The 13,822-nt window shown below is 33.2% G+C and overlaps 1 protein-coding gene and 1 pseudogene across 3 annotated transcripts; one reads left to right on the forward strand and one right to left on the reverse strand.

The window, feature by feature from the left end:
- Window positions 1-2,275: 2,275 nt before the first annotated feature.
- LOC125216180 (G-type lectin S-receptor-like serine/threonine-protein kinase B120) lies at window positions 2,276-5,162 on the reverse strand (annotated as a pseudogene). The gene is made up of 6 exons (XR_016137110.1): window positions 3,918-5,162; window positions 3,651-3,844; window positions 3,366-3,576; window positions 3,053-3,290; window positions 2,818-2,965; window positions 2,276-2,742 (listed from the first exon to the last, which is right to left on the reverse strand). The product of XR_016137110.1 is annotated as a G-type lectin S-receptor-like serine/threonine-protein kinase B120 (transcript).
- Window positions 5,163-5,505: 343 nt separating this feature from the next.
- Window positions 5,506-9,600, forward strand: LOC125216179 (G-type lectin S-receptor-like serine/threonine-protein kinase At4g27290). Of its 2 annotated transcripts, none has more exons than XM_089068429.1 (7): window positions 5,506-5,826; window positions 5,971-7,623; window positions 7,696-7,800; window positions 7,880-8,052; window positions 8,135-8,345; window positions 8,435-8,681; window positions 8,760-8,900. In XM_089068429.1, the coding sequence occupies exons 2-6, from the start codon at window positions 6,234-6,236 to the stop codon at window positions 8,671-8,673; spliced, it is 2,118 nt and encodes a 705-aa protein (XP_088924555.1). In that variant the 5' UTR covers window positions 5,506-5,826; window positions 5,971-6,233; the 3' UTR covers window positions 8,674-8,681; window positions 8,760-8,900. The 2 variants fall into 2 exon arrangements, with proteins under 2 accessions (XP_088924555.1, XP_047973784.1); XM_048117827.2 differs by lacking the exon at window positions 5,506-5,826 and adding an exon at window positions 8,978-9,600 and having other exon boundaries at window positions 5,845-7,623; window positions 8,435-8,672; window positions 8,760-8,907.
- The last annotated feature ends 4,222 nt before the right edge of the window (window positions 9,601-13,822 follow it).

Genomic DNA, 13,822 nt, shown 5'->3' on the forward strand with positions numbered 1-13,822 from the left:
TGCAATCAATTGAGACTGCATTTATTTATGTGAAGTAATTTTTTTGATGCAGTGCCTATCTCGGAACGATTCAGAATTTATTGTGGTATAATTAAATTGTTGTAATGAATATTTGTAGATATAATATAAGTATATAATAATTAAATTATTAATCATATTTTATTCAAGATATATACCTATAGGTACTATTATCTATTGACTTAAATTATGCTAAAGCGAGTATATTAATTGTGGAAATTTTAGGTTATTTTAGTATTTGCTTGCTCATGTTGGCCTATTTCTAAAATGCATGTTCTTAGTCATGGGCAAATATATGTTTTATTTTCAAGAGACAAAATTATATACTACTATTCTATAATGATGACGTTGATGTTACATTTGATTCTATTATTATGTTGTTTACTAAAACATTTTTTATAGTCAAAGTGTATTTGAATTTTTCTATTTGATTTAAAGTACTTTAATCTATTTTTTCAAATTAAATATTGATTTATTCTAATAATTTGTTGTTGATGCTTGTACTATGCTTGAGACTGGTCGTCTACTGTTTGTTAGAACCCAGCAAAAAAAATTATGTGCTATGATGTATAGTGGTTTGGCGGAGGTTGTACTGCGAGGTGAGATAGATGGTTAGATGCATGGTAAATCAATCATTCTGCCTTCCAGTTCTGTTGGTGGTGCAAGATATATGATCCAAAATTATCAAGATGCGATGGCTATTTATAGATGGATTGGTTATCCAAATTTGTTTATTACATTTACATGTAATCCGAAGTGGCCAGAGATTGTTACCCCTCCGTTTCTTAAAAATAGCAACTATTTCCATTTTGGGTCGTTCCTAAAAAATAGAAAATTTAGAATCTTTCTATTTTAGGACATGGACCCCACAATCTACCAACTCTACTTTCACTATTTTTTCTCTTTCTCTCTTACTTTACTCAATTTTCTTTTATTCTCTTTTACTTTACCAATTTTTCTCACTTACTTTACTAATTGTGTATTAAAACCCATGCCGTTTTAAATATTTATATTTTTTGAATACGGAGGGAGTAGATTTCTTGGAGTTAAGAGACTAAAATTAGATGATCGTCCAGATATTATATGTAGGATTTTCAAATTATCTGATTGCATTTTTTAGTCTTTACTTACACATATTTTATATTATATTTATTTTATTTTATATTTATTTTTTTAAACTCTTTTGTTCCATGTATAGCATGGGTGTTAACACTAGTTTTCAAAACGTGACACTGACATGAACTCTGGTTTCCTCGTAAAACATGACCAAGGTTGCCAAGAAGAAATAGTTTAGTGGAATTTTATTTAGAGGAAGTCGTCGTTTTTAAAGTCTAACGGGCCAATCAAATATACTGCCTCCATCCGCAATTACAAATCCACATTTAATATGACACGGGTTTTTTAACAAATCTACTTTTTCTGTTCTATTGGAGATTTGACTCATTTTCTTTTTTGGTTTATTCCAATCCAACTAAAATGATCCATTACTAATAACGGAAACATTTTTTTTTACCTTCTCATACCTTATCCTCTTCATTTAACATACAAAATACTAAAACTGCATAAAACCTTATGTGCTAAAAATAGAAACTCTTTTTATTTTTGGTTAATCCCATAAAAATAGATACTAAGTACTTATTTTTTTTATTTAAGAAAATTTTATTCTCTCTAATAAGGTGGGATCCATTTTTAACTATCACATTTTTTATCTATCTCTTTTTCTTTATTAATTATGTATTAAAACTTGGACCGTTTCTAAAGTTTTTATTTTTAAGGGACGGATGGATGGAGTATTAGTTTTACAATGAAATGTGAATAGGATAAAGTTAGTGGAATATGTAGTCTATTATTAAAAATACTAAAAAACAAATGATATATTTATTGATGTGGATGGAAATTGCAAAATGAGATATTTATTAGTGGAGGGAGTATCTTATACTACCTCCGTCCCCCAACTTTTGACACAGTTTACTATTTCGGTCCGTCCTTGAAAATTTGACACATTTCACTTTTCACCATTTTTGGTAGTGGACTTCATTCCACTAACTAATTCCTACTCACATTTTATTATAAAACTAATACTTTAAAAGTATGATCCACATTCCACCAACTTTTTCAATTCACTTTCCATTACATTTCTTAAAATCCGTGCTGGGTCAAAGTGTGTCAAAATTTGGGGAATGGAGGTAGTAATATAAACAAAAACTATTTTATACTCGGTATTCCACATCAAACAAGATAATCATAAATACAGACATCAACAAATACTAGTATTCTATAAATTTTCATTTACAATGGTCAATGATTTAGGGTTTGAATCATTCAAATATACACAATTATGTACTAAGAATCGTGGAGATGAAGTTATAACCTCTCTTTGTTGGATTTTCAACCACGATTGAATATTGAACTCCAATGGTCCTTTGACGAGAATTTAACGCGGCTCAACATGAGACAGCGTCATAATGTTTATTGAATACCACTCGACTTCTTGTTGTGCAGGAGCAACAGATAAAGTAGGATTTATTGGTGATTGTATGGCTCTTTTATCATTATTGAGCATTGCAACAACATCAGAGAGAGTGGCCTATCAACTGGATTTTCTTCAACGCACAATAGGCTTATCTGAACGTATCTCATTGCAACCGATGACCAAGATTCGGGCAGTTCTAATGTAGGAACAATGAGCTCATCAACACGACCTTTCTTCCACAAATCCCACGCCTGAAACCAAAATCAAATTCCAAAATTTTCAATATTAATGTTAATCATTTCATTACAAAATTCAATACAACTTACATATCTAAGAAGACATAGATACTCAGAGCCATAGATACCAGTGTTCTTCTTTCCGCTGATAATCTCCAGCATCAATACTCCGAATGCAAACACATCAGACTTCACTGAGAAAAGCCCTTCCATTGCATATTCTGGTGACATATAACCACTGCATTTCCACAAATATATACTGTATTCTCTCATTTATGCACTACCATGACTTGAGTTGATGAGAAATAAATTGCATTTTACTTACTATGTCCCAACAATCCGTTTAGTATTTTCTTGCGACTCATTCCCTCCAAATATTCTGGCTAGCCCAAAATCACTGATTTTGGGATTCATTTCAGCATCCAGTAGGATATTGCTAGCTTTCAAATCCCTGTGGACTATTCTCAACTGCGAGTATTGGTGGAGATACATAAGCCCTTGAGCAATGCCTGAGATAATATGAATGCGTTTATTCCAGTCAATTACGTCTTTCTGGCTTGGCTCTGCATTCAAACATATACGTGTATTTAGTTGAGCTTGTTAGGCATGACAATTTAAGAATTTGATGCGTGACTAACCAAAGAGGAAATAATCCAAGCTTTTATTGGGCATGTATTCGTAGACAAGTATCATCTCATCTTTCTCATCGCAGCATCCAAAAATCCGGACAAGATTTCTGTGCTGCAGTTTGGCAATCAGATGCATCTCATTTCTGAATTCCTCTAATCCCTGCCTTGACTTCTGAGAGAGCCTTTTCACAGCCACAAACTGTCCATTAGCCAACTCTCCCTGCAAACTCAAATCTTACATTATTTTACTATTCTCAATTTAGTCACACAGATTAAATATGTATGTGATATTACCTTATAAACAGGTCCAAAACCACCTTGTCCAAGCTTGTTTGTAATAGAAAAGTTGTTGGTTGATGCAGTTATGCTTCCCAAACTGAAGATTGGCAACTTATGCCACCTATGTTTGTCTTCACCCTCCTTGTTTGTAAATGAACCATCACTATTCAAATCAAGTAGCAATAGATTCTGATTTGTTTCCCCTGAATCTGAACACAGATGAAATATGAATGTAAGCTAATTTTCATCACTAGACCTAGAAACAAGAAAATTGTAACTTACCTATGGTTTTAAGCTTTGGCCAGATATAACGAAAGCACAAAAATGATAAAATTAGTGCAGCTGAAACAGACACAACTAGTTCCACAACAAGTAGTTTTCTATTGTGACTTGCTTCGATCTTGATATATATATGAGCCATCACAGTCACAGAAGTGTTTGTTGGGGTATACATGGTGGACAAATCTCCAGAATACAAGAAACAGGCTCCTCCGCTATCATATGCATAAGCAGAGCAGGAGCAATTTGTGGAGCATGCTAAACTATATAATATAATATCATTTGAAGCTGCCAAGTATTGAGGGTATGCAGGAAATGTAGCTATGGCAATTTGGTTTTACCCTCACCACATTCAAGTGGTTTCCTTCTCTTACACCCACTTGTAAGCGATTCAGTGTCTCGTGGTATAAACCCATGCAAGCATTTGCAAATTTTGTGCTGGCAAATGGTATTAGGCCTCCCCATAAAGTCTGCTGTCGAAGCAAGCACAATCCATGCATGGCTGGCCTCAGACCATCCGTAACGAGTCAATCGACCAAGAAAGTCATCACAATCCTCGACAATAGTGATTCATCATGATCATTATATATGAAGTACTGTGCGTAAATATCGACAGACTCAATGGCAAGATTGTAGGATGTGATGAAATTTGAGATGTTGCCACTTTCCCATAATATATAGGAGTATGAGAGATTGTAGCTAACCATACTTTTTTTCCATCATATGCTGATAAAGAGTAATTCACTTGTACAGTTGTACTCTTCCAAGAATAAAGTGAATTAGAATTCAGCACGGCACCTGAAGCAGTTATCACATTAAATGTCCCATTAGAACTTGTAAAAATACCTCTAAATTTCATGGTTGGCAGCAAGGTGTCGGTGGGGAAGTCAAAGCTCTGCCATAGAATGCTACCCCAACCATTTCTCAACACCAAATTGCCAGTGTCCAGAATCACTGCGGCAGTAACATTTGGATTATCCCGTAACGTGTAGAAGAAGATTAGGGAATATGATTTGAGTTGGGAGAATTCGAAGAGAGAATATTGGAAAGGCTCGTATCTATTCACCACCCAAACAACTGTTTGAAGTGGAATGTTTTTATACCAAATAGTATACCCAAGTAATGGTTTGTGGAATTAGGTGGAGTGAAGAATCCAAACTCAAATATCCCTCCCTTGGCCGGCATATAAGGTGTCAGATCCATAACCGCAACCGAAACCGGAGTACAATACAAACACCAAAGCTAAAAACAATGCCATTATAACATAGGTGCAAGTATGCAACTATAACACGAGAGGCAAAATGTTGGTTCTCTTTAAATTAAAACACTTGATATTCTACAAGAGATGGGACCATAGGTCTCAAATTTCCTATATTCACTAAATTGAAAAAGGACAAATGGGAAACATTACTGTCTTATCAAAAAATACAAGTCCGCCGTTGACGAGTTCAAACAATCCATTTCTTTTCCACCTCTTGTATTTGTTGATATGGCAATCTCGAGCCAACCACCAGAATCGAATGAAATTGAGTAAGCTCTCCCTGTGAGTTGAGTGCTTGTGTAGGAGTGTAGCCAAACACACCTTACTTTTACAGTTTTACTACTACGAGTAGTTTCTTTTTTAATACAACTGAGAATTCTTACTATGGAAAAAAATTGCAACAGGAGACTTTAAAAAACAAACATGAAACTTGAAATCTAACAACTCCCTCCGTCCAAAAATGGAATTGTAAATGGAATTTGAGCATCTAATTTCAAAGTTTAGTAGGAGTAGTATCACATAAATATATGAATTTGAATTATGATTCTAACAAATGCAGGGCCTAAAGGCTGAACGAGAATCCGGAGATGATTCTCATTCGGATCCCTCGTCAATCTGATGGAACACCGACCAAAAACCACCCTAAATCAGGTAAGAATTCAATCGGCGCTGTTTTAGCACTCGTTTTTTTTTTTTTTTTGCAGATTTCGATTTTAATTTATTTTGTAAACGAATTTTGTTATCACAAAGACATTGCATCTTCGAATTTTGAATTTTGTTTGCACTAAAAATCAGGTAACACTCGAAGCTAGCTACGCCTTAGTTTTCCATTCCCAGTGTCGTTAGACATGAGGGTTCAATTCTGTATTATTTGTTGGTGTTGTGTGCATCCAATTGCTAAAGCAGCCCAATGCAACTTAAAACCTAGACTTTCGCTCCAAATGTTGTACTACTAACAAGGCCACAATGGTTTTCAATTTTCAAGCGTAACAGCTGTAGTTGAAATTTCAACCAAGACTTTGTATTAGTAATTAGTTCCAGTCTTTAAGCTGAAAGTGATGGGAAGCACACTATTTTTCTCTGGTATTTGGACCATTACTGAATGTCTTTTGCGTAAATGCACCGTAGAAAGACTTAAGACTCTCAATCAACACAAGTGTGGAGTACTATTTAGTAGGACTTTGGTGGAATACATTCTTGTTGATTTTCATTCAAGGATTCTGATGGCTTTCAAGTTTATTACTACATATTTCTTGTTTCTCGTTGGTGTGTCCATATTTTTTTCGAGTAGCTTTTGCAGAGCATCAGACACCATTTCAGCAGGCCAATCTCTGTTTCCAAACCAGACCATAATCTCCAAAGAGGGCAAGTTTGAGCTTGGTTTCTTTTCTCCAGGTAACTCTACCAACTTCTATATTGGGATATGGTACAAAAATATTCCTGTTACAACAGTTGTTTGGGTCTTAAATAGAAATCACCCTATCCCACAATCCCTTTATTACAACTCTCAACTAGAAATAGCCAATGGTACTCTGCTCCTTCGAAGTGGTGGCAACATGATTTTGTCATACAAACAAACAAATAATGCCACTGAAGCTGTAATTCTAGACACCGGGAATTTCGTCATAAGAAATGCTTCAGGTGTTCAGTGGCAGAGCTTTGAGCACCCAACTGATACATGGCTGCCCGGTGCTATGCTTGGATACCGTTGGTTTCGTAATATACATGTGAAACTTGTTTCGTGGAGGAATCCGAATGACCCTGTTTCAGGAAGCTTTTCATTAGGCATGGGGACTAATGGAAGCAGTGATCTTTCCATTAGAAAAGGCGAGAAAATATTGTGGAGCAGCGGGCCTTGGCAAGGAGGGACTTTCCAGTCACTTGACTTGAATTATCCCTACAACATTACGTACCTTGCACGCGATGGAGATGTATCTGTGACATATAATAATAATAATAAGTCTGTGCTATCTAGGATTCTGATTAACCATCGTGGCAGAATGGAGCTGTTTCAGTGGCTGGAGGTCAGGCAGACCTGGGATCTGCTCATAGTGAAGCCTTATTCTTGTGGGGCATATGCCATGTGTGGTCCCAATACAATGTGTGATACCGATCCCTCACCAGCGTGTAGGTGTTTGAGTGGGTTCAAACCACGAGTTGAGGTAGACTGGGATTTTTCTAGTGGATGTGTTAGAAAAAGACCATTCCATTGTACTGACAAAGTAGGATATATCAAGGTAACCACTAGTAGATTGCCTGAAAGCCAGGAATCTGTGGAGTTGCCAAATAATGTATGTGAGTTGCAATGCTCAAAAAAATGCTCCTGCACTGCCTATGCATACGGCAGTGGAGGTAAATGTATATTACTTAAGGAGGACTTTCTAGATCTGGAAACCCCCACAAACAATTCTGCAGGTGTAGACCTTCATGTGAAAGTGAAACAAAAAGGTGAGCTAGTTTCTTGTGATTTTGTTATTTGCTCTGTATTGCATTAGAATTCACTTTCTCTAATTGTTTCAGGGAAGAGTAGAGTACTTCTTTTGGAGTTAGTGTTGCCCATTACTGCTGCACTACTCTCGTCTTGTTTTGGTTTCTGTTATGCACGACCAAAGCTAACAAACTGGAGTATGACTTGTTTGCTGATGAATAGTACATTCCACATTGCATTTTCATGCAGCTGATGTTTATATTTTCTCTTTGCCAGGATCCAAGGACACACATCAAAATCTACTACTACTTAATTTGGATACTCATGGAGAAGAGAAAAATGACAAATATGAGTTGCCAATTTTTAGTTTTTCTAGCATAGTTGCATCGACTAATAACTTTTCTATGGAAAACAAGCTTGGAGAGGGTGGTTTTGGACCTGTTTACAAGGTAAGTGCGGATACCTTGTTATTAAGATAACTGTTTAGTTTGAGTGGGTGGAGCTACCTCATTGTTGATACTCTTATTTCAGGGAGAACTAATGAATGGACTGTTTGTCGCTGTGAAACGTCTCTCCAAAAGGTCTGGACAAGGACTAGAAGAATTCAGAAATGAGACAGAAGTGATTGCCAAACTACAGCACAGAAACCTTGTTAGGATCTTAGGATGCTGTGTTGAGAACAATGAGATGATTTTAGTCTATGAATACATGCCCAATAACAGCCTCGACTTCTTTATCTTTGGTTTGTTTCAGAATCGATATTCTCATCGTGTTTGTTATATTCAGCAAGAAATAAGTTGACATTTAGTACAAAATCTAATCTGAATGCAGAGCCTACAAGTGGGGGGTTGTTGGAGTGGGCCAAACGCGTTCAAATCATTGAGGGCATCGCTCAAGGGCTTCTGTATCTCCACCATTACTCCCGGCTGAGAATAGTTCATAGGGATCTGAAAGCTAGTAATATTCTACTAGATGCAGAGATGAACCCCAAAATCTCTGATTTTGGCATGGCGAGAATCTTTGGAGGAAACAACATGCAAGCAAATACTGAAAGGATTGTCGGAACATAGTAAGGACAGTGAGTTTATTTCTCATGAACTCGTGTCATGGTATTGGTAGTGCATAACTGAGAGACTATATATTTGTGGAAATGCAGTGGTTATATGTCTCCAGAATATGCAATGGAAGGACTATTCTCAGTGAAGTCTGATGTGTTTGCATTCGGAATATTGATGCTGGAGATTATTAGCGGAAAGAAGAACACTGGTTTTTATGGTTCTGAGTATCTTAGTCTCCTTGGATATGTAAGTCTTCTATTTCAAATCAACAACTTGTGCAAATCTGCTAAATCATCTGACATTTTGTTGATTTCAGACGTGGAATGCATGGATACATGGAAGAGCAGTGGAGGTGGTTGATCCATCGTTGGAAAGGCCTGCTTCATCTTCAGCTGTATTAAGATACATAAAGATCGGTCTACTGTGCGTTCAAGAAAATCCAGCTGATCGACCTTTGATGTCAGATGTGGTTGGCATGCTAAGTAGTGAAGACGCGGAAATGCCATCACCCCTGAATCCTGCTTTCACTGTTACGAGAAGCTCAAACAAAGTTCAAATCTGCTCAGCGAATGGTTTGACTCTCTCTCATGTTGAAGCGCGTTGAAGTTTTCTTTCGTTGCATATGATGATTGATTGTAAACCCCAAACTGCTCTTATGGTTATAATAAGAGTTGAAATATTCAACAACGGTGTGGACTGTGGATAGGCTACTATTCTATGATACAGTTGGGAGGCACATTTAATTTTCGACAAAGGTCCATCATCAGACATTATTGTATTGATTGATCTATGTAGTTGAAATTTTAAAGGAGACCATTGTAATAAGCCTGTGTGTAGTCTTTATTAGGATGGTTGAGTGTTGAAGTGTGTATTTTGAGCCAAATATCTCACATACTATTTGTATCTACATCTTACAATCAAATTCTTCATTATGCGTAATTTGCACGAAATTTAGTATGCTTAATATTATGGGATATGAACTACTCCGGCCCTAATAATTTGGCACCATCTGACCCGGCAAGGGTTTTTAGAAATGTACTAGAAAGTGAGTTAGAAAATGTTAGTGGCATGTAGGTCCTACATTTATATATTAATTTTATAATAAAATATGATAGAAAGACATTAGTGGAATGTGGGTTCTACAACAAAATATAGTAAAAGTGAAAGGTGACAAAAGTTTAGGGACATACGAAAAAGAAAATAAGCGACAAATTTTCCAGAGACAAGGGGAGTAGGATTTTTAATTGAGACATTATTGAGAAATAAACTATGACAAACATGGTTAAATGGTAAACAAAGTGAGGGGGATTCATGGTGGGTTAATTTTTCTATACACAATTTCTTTCTTAGTTCTTACAGTTGGAAGTTATCATTTGTACCATCATCAATTACGGAGAGACTTCGAAAAAAAAATCTCATTTCGTAAGCTTTTCAAAATATAGGATAGTGGCATGCGAATTTTTCAAAATAAGGAATTTTTAATTTTTTTTATCTATTTATCTTCTTTTTTCTTATTATTGCTCTTAAAATATTTAATTATAGACTAAATTATCCTTATTATTTTCACTACAATTTTCATATTTTTTGCTCCAATAATTTTATTTCCACCAAATTCTTAAAAATCACGGCTAATCACCGCCACTCCACCCTCATCCTCTTCCTCCCCTTAAACATTCTCGAGTTGTTGTTGCCATCGCCGCCTCTTTTCCTCTGTTGGTTGAATTTGGAATGTGATGAAAGATTGTGTGAACGTAGGGTTATTGTATCTCTAATTGGATTTGTGATTTGCCAATAAGTTGCTAATATTTTTCAAGATGTTATGGATGGCCTGATTTTGTTAAAACATAATTGGAGTTGCTGAGTTCTGCCATCTGATGCAAAATGGAGAAATGGCGGTGTACAGAAATCCAAAATAAAATTAGAGTAAAATATTAGGGGTAATTTAGTCTATTTATAAATATTACTCCCTCCGTCCGCCATTAGGAGTCTCATTCATGGGTGGCACGAGTTTTAAGAAATGTTATGAAAAGTGAATGGAAAAAAGTTAATGGAATATGAGTCCCACATGTATATATTAGTTTTAAATGAAATGAGAGTGAAATGAGTTAGTGGAATGTTGGACCCTATTACCATTTATGGTAAAAATGAACCGGGACTTTTATTCGCGGACGGACTAAAACGAAAAAACGGGACTACTATTCGCGGATGGACTAAAGAGTGAGTATAAGAGCAATAATAATAAAAATAGATAAAAAATCAAAAATCTCTTATTTCGAAAAATTCACCTGACACGATCCCATATATCGAAAGGTTGGCAAATTTAATCTTGAATTTTAAAAGACTTGTGAATTGATACTCTTTTTCCGAAAAGATTAGAAGACTTGAAGACTTAAGTCAGCCTTAAATGTTTACGAGTATTTCAATTCCCCATTATCAAGGCAGTTAGGCAGTGAAGCTGAAAAAATAGAGTGGTGCTAAATGGTCACATTATGACCAGCCATAATATTAAAAATTTATTAAAATTTTGTATAGGTAATGCCAAATCGCTGAAATGAATGCATATATAGAGTAACAACTTTTTGAAAACTAATATACCCTCAAATATAAAATACTTACGTTGAATATCTATTTAGTAGTAGTAGTATCTATTTGTATCCAACCAATAATACGTACAATTTGGATCAAATTTCATTCTCCATTTTTTATTTGATGGAAAAATTAATAGAACCAACTCTAAGGCATGATGGGAAAAAAAATACTTTCTCCTAGTTATTTCCCAATGCCGGCTTTTGAAAAAGAACCTTACACTTTAGTTATGTAATTTAATTATTTTGATCAATTTTAATTGTACTAATCTTTAATTCTTATAAATTAGTATTAAGTAATCAAACATGCACTTATTTGTAATCAAACACATATTTTAATAATTCATAATGAGGTACTAAAAATTATTCAAATTATTTAATATGTACTACTGGACATATAATTAATTTTGAAGTCATAATAAAATATACTCATGATATTCCAGTTCTATTTTCAGTTATCAATTTTCAAGTGAAAAAATTTATCAATGAAGTACTAAAAATTATTCAAATTTTCAATTAATTATTCATAAATATACTCCTGATATTTCAATTCTATTTTCAATGATCAATTTTCAAGTATATATATATATATATTGATATATGAACAAATTATAAAATAATTTGAAAATAAATAAATGTAGAAGTAAGAAATAATATGATTAATAATTTCATAAGTGTGAGACATTATATTTATAAATATTACTACACTGTGACACAATAACCTTTACTCCGTAAAAAATTGCAAGGAAGTCTTATTGTTGCAATTAAATTCTCAATTTAAGTACTTCTTCTGTCCCATAAAATTATACTTTTTATGTTTCATTAAAATATGTGCACTTTCCATTTTCGTCTGTTCTATAAAAATATAAGCATTCCATTTATCGAAAGTTATCCCAATATGTTATCCTTGTACATCAAATTATTTACAACGTATATACCATCAAAACATTAATAATAATGTTGGTCACACTGTCTACTAACATTACTTTAACTATTATTTTCATCATCTCTCTTACTTTACTAATTTTATTTTAATTCTCGTGTCATATCATCCGCCCATATTTTTATAGGACAAAGGGAGTAGTACAATATTTCCTTTTTAGTTTGTTCCACAAGAATATGCACTTTATAATTTGGAAACTTTTTTTTCTCTAAAGAGGTGAGATTCAATCAACGCTAACAATACTTTAATAACTTTTTTCTTTCTACATGTCTCTTACTTTATTAATTGTGCATTAAAAATTGTGTCCAACCAAAAATGCATACTTTTTGAGATAGGGGGATAGTATTATATCAAACAAATTTTCTATTTTTCAATTTACTATTCTTTGTTGAATTATGCTACAATCAATTTGAACTTATATTAACTGAATTAATCCCAAATGATAATTACGAAGATTAATTTCATAATTTTAATCAATTTGAACTTATATTAACTGAATTAATCCCAAATGATAATTACGAAGATTAATTTCATAATTTTAATCAATTTTAACTATACTACTACTATTTAATTCTTAGAAGTAATAACATAATTCATTGTAATTACAAACATGCATTAACAATGAAAATTTAAGCAGCAACAATTATTTAATCTGACCATAATTGGATAAATACTGTTAATTATTAAGTGAACTTTTAATTTTAACTAATTTTTGTTTTAAAATACATTTAATCATAATATTTAAATAACCTATAAATATTAGAATTAATAAAAATATTATTTTAATATTTTTCAAAGAAGAGTATTTCAATATTAAAATTTAAAACATAATATCATATTTTGATATTATCAATTAATTAATTATATATATAATATTATTATATTATTTCAATACTCCCTCCGTCCACGAAAAATAGAGTAATTTGTATATGACACGAGTTTTAATGTAGAATTGGTAAAGTAAGAGAAGGGAAAAAAGTAAGACTGAAGGAGAAAAAGTAAGTGAGAAGTATTGTTAGTGGAATGATGTGTAGGGTTATTATTTGTTGAATATTTTCCATTAATGAATGTGCTCTATTTTTTGTGGACGGCTAAAAATTGTAATTGTGCTCTATTTTTTATGGACGAATGGAGTATAATTTCATGTATAAATATAATTATTATACACATATACTGATTGGTGTATACGTAGTATTATGTCACAGTATACCTCCTAGAAATATACACTACTATACATTCAAATGGTGTTTTGTTAGATATTCATTTATTAGTCTATAGAAAAAAATGGACAAAATGAATTTTGATTTTTAAGCAAATTAGTGAAGTTAAAATTAATGAGTACTTAATTTTGACCAATTCTACCTTTCTCTCGATTTTTTTTTTTATTGATCTGTTATTAAGTCAATCAATTTTCAATTCAATTTTATAATTAATTTAATAATCTTGAAATTTAATAAATTTTATGTTTAATTGAATAATTTGATATTCAAACGGTAGATCCATACATAGTTGAAATAATTGAAAGATTTATTGATATTATATTGAATTGATAATTTTAATTAACCTTAATTTGTTTGAAAAAGTACCACATTTAAAAAATAAAATTAAAAACATCATTTTAAAGTTGAGTAGC

The sequence above is a fragment of the Salvia hispanica genome, chromosome 3 (genome assembly GCF_029641045.1).
Source record: "Salvia hispanica isolate PSC_SH4W2 chromosome 3, Shi_PSC_v1, whole genome shotgun sequence".
Taxonomy (NCBI): domain Eukaryota; kingdom Viridiplantae; phylum Streptophyta; class Magnoliopsida; order Lamiales; family Lamiaceae; genus Salvia; species Salvia hispanica.

What these genes read in the sequence shown, in the direction of transcription:
- LOC125216179 (XM_048117827.2), top strand. Translation starts at nt 6,234, where the DNA reads ATGGGAAGCACACTATTTTTCTCTGGTATTTGGACCATTACTGAATGT. An exon ending in CCTCGACTTCTTTATCTTTG is followed by an intron (nt 8,346 to 8,434) that starts GTTTGTTTCAGA and finishes ATCTGAATGCAG; the next exon opens with AGCCTACAAGTGGGGGGTTG. An exon ending in ATCTTAGTCTCCTTGGATAT is followed by an intron (nt 8,908 to 8,977) that starts GTAAGTCTTCTA and finishes TGTTGATTTCAG; the next exon opens with ACGTGGAATGCATGGATACA.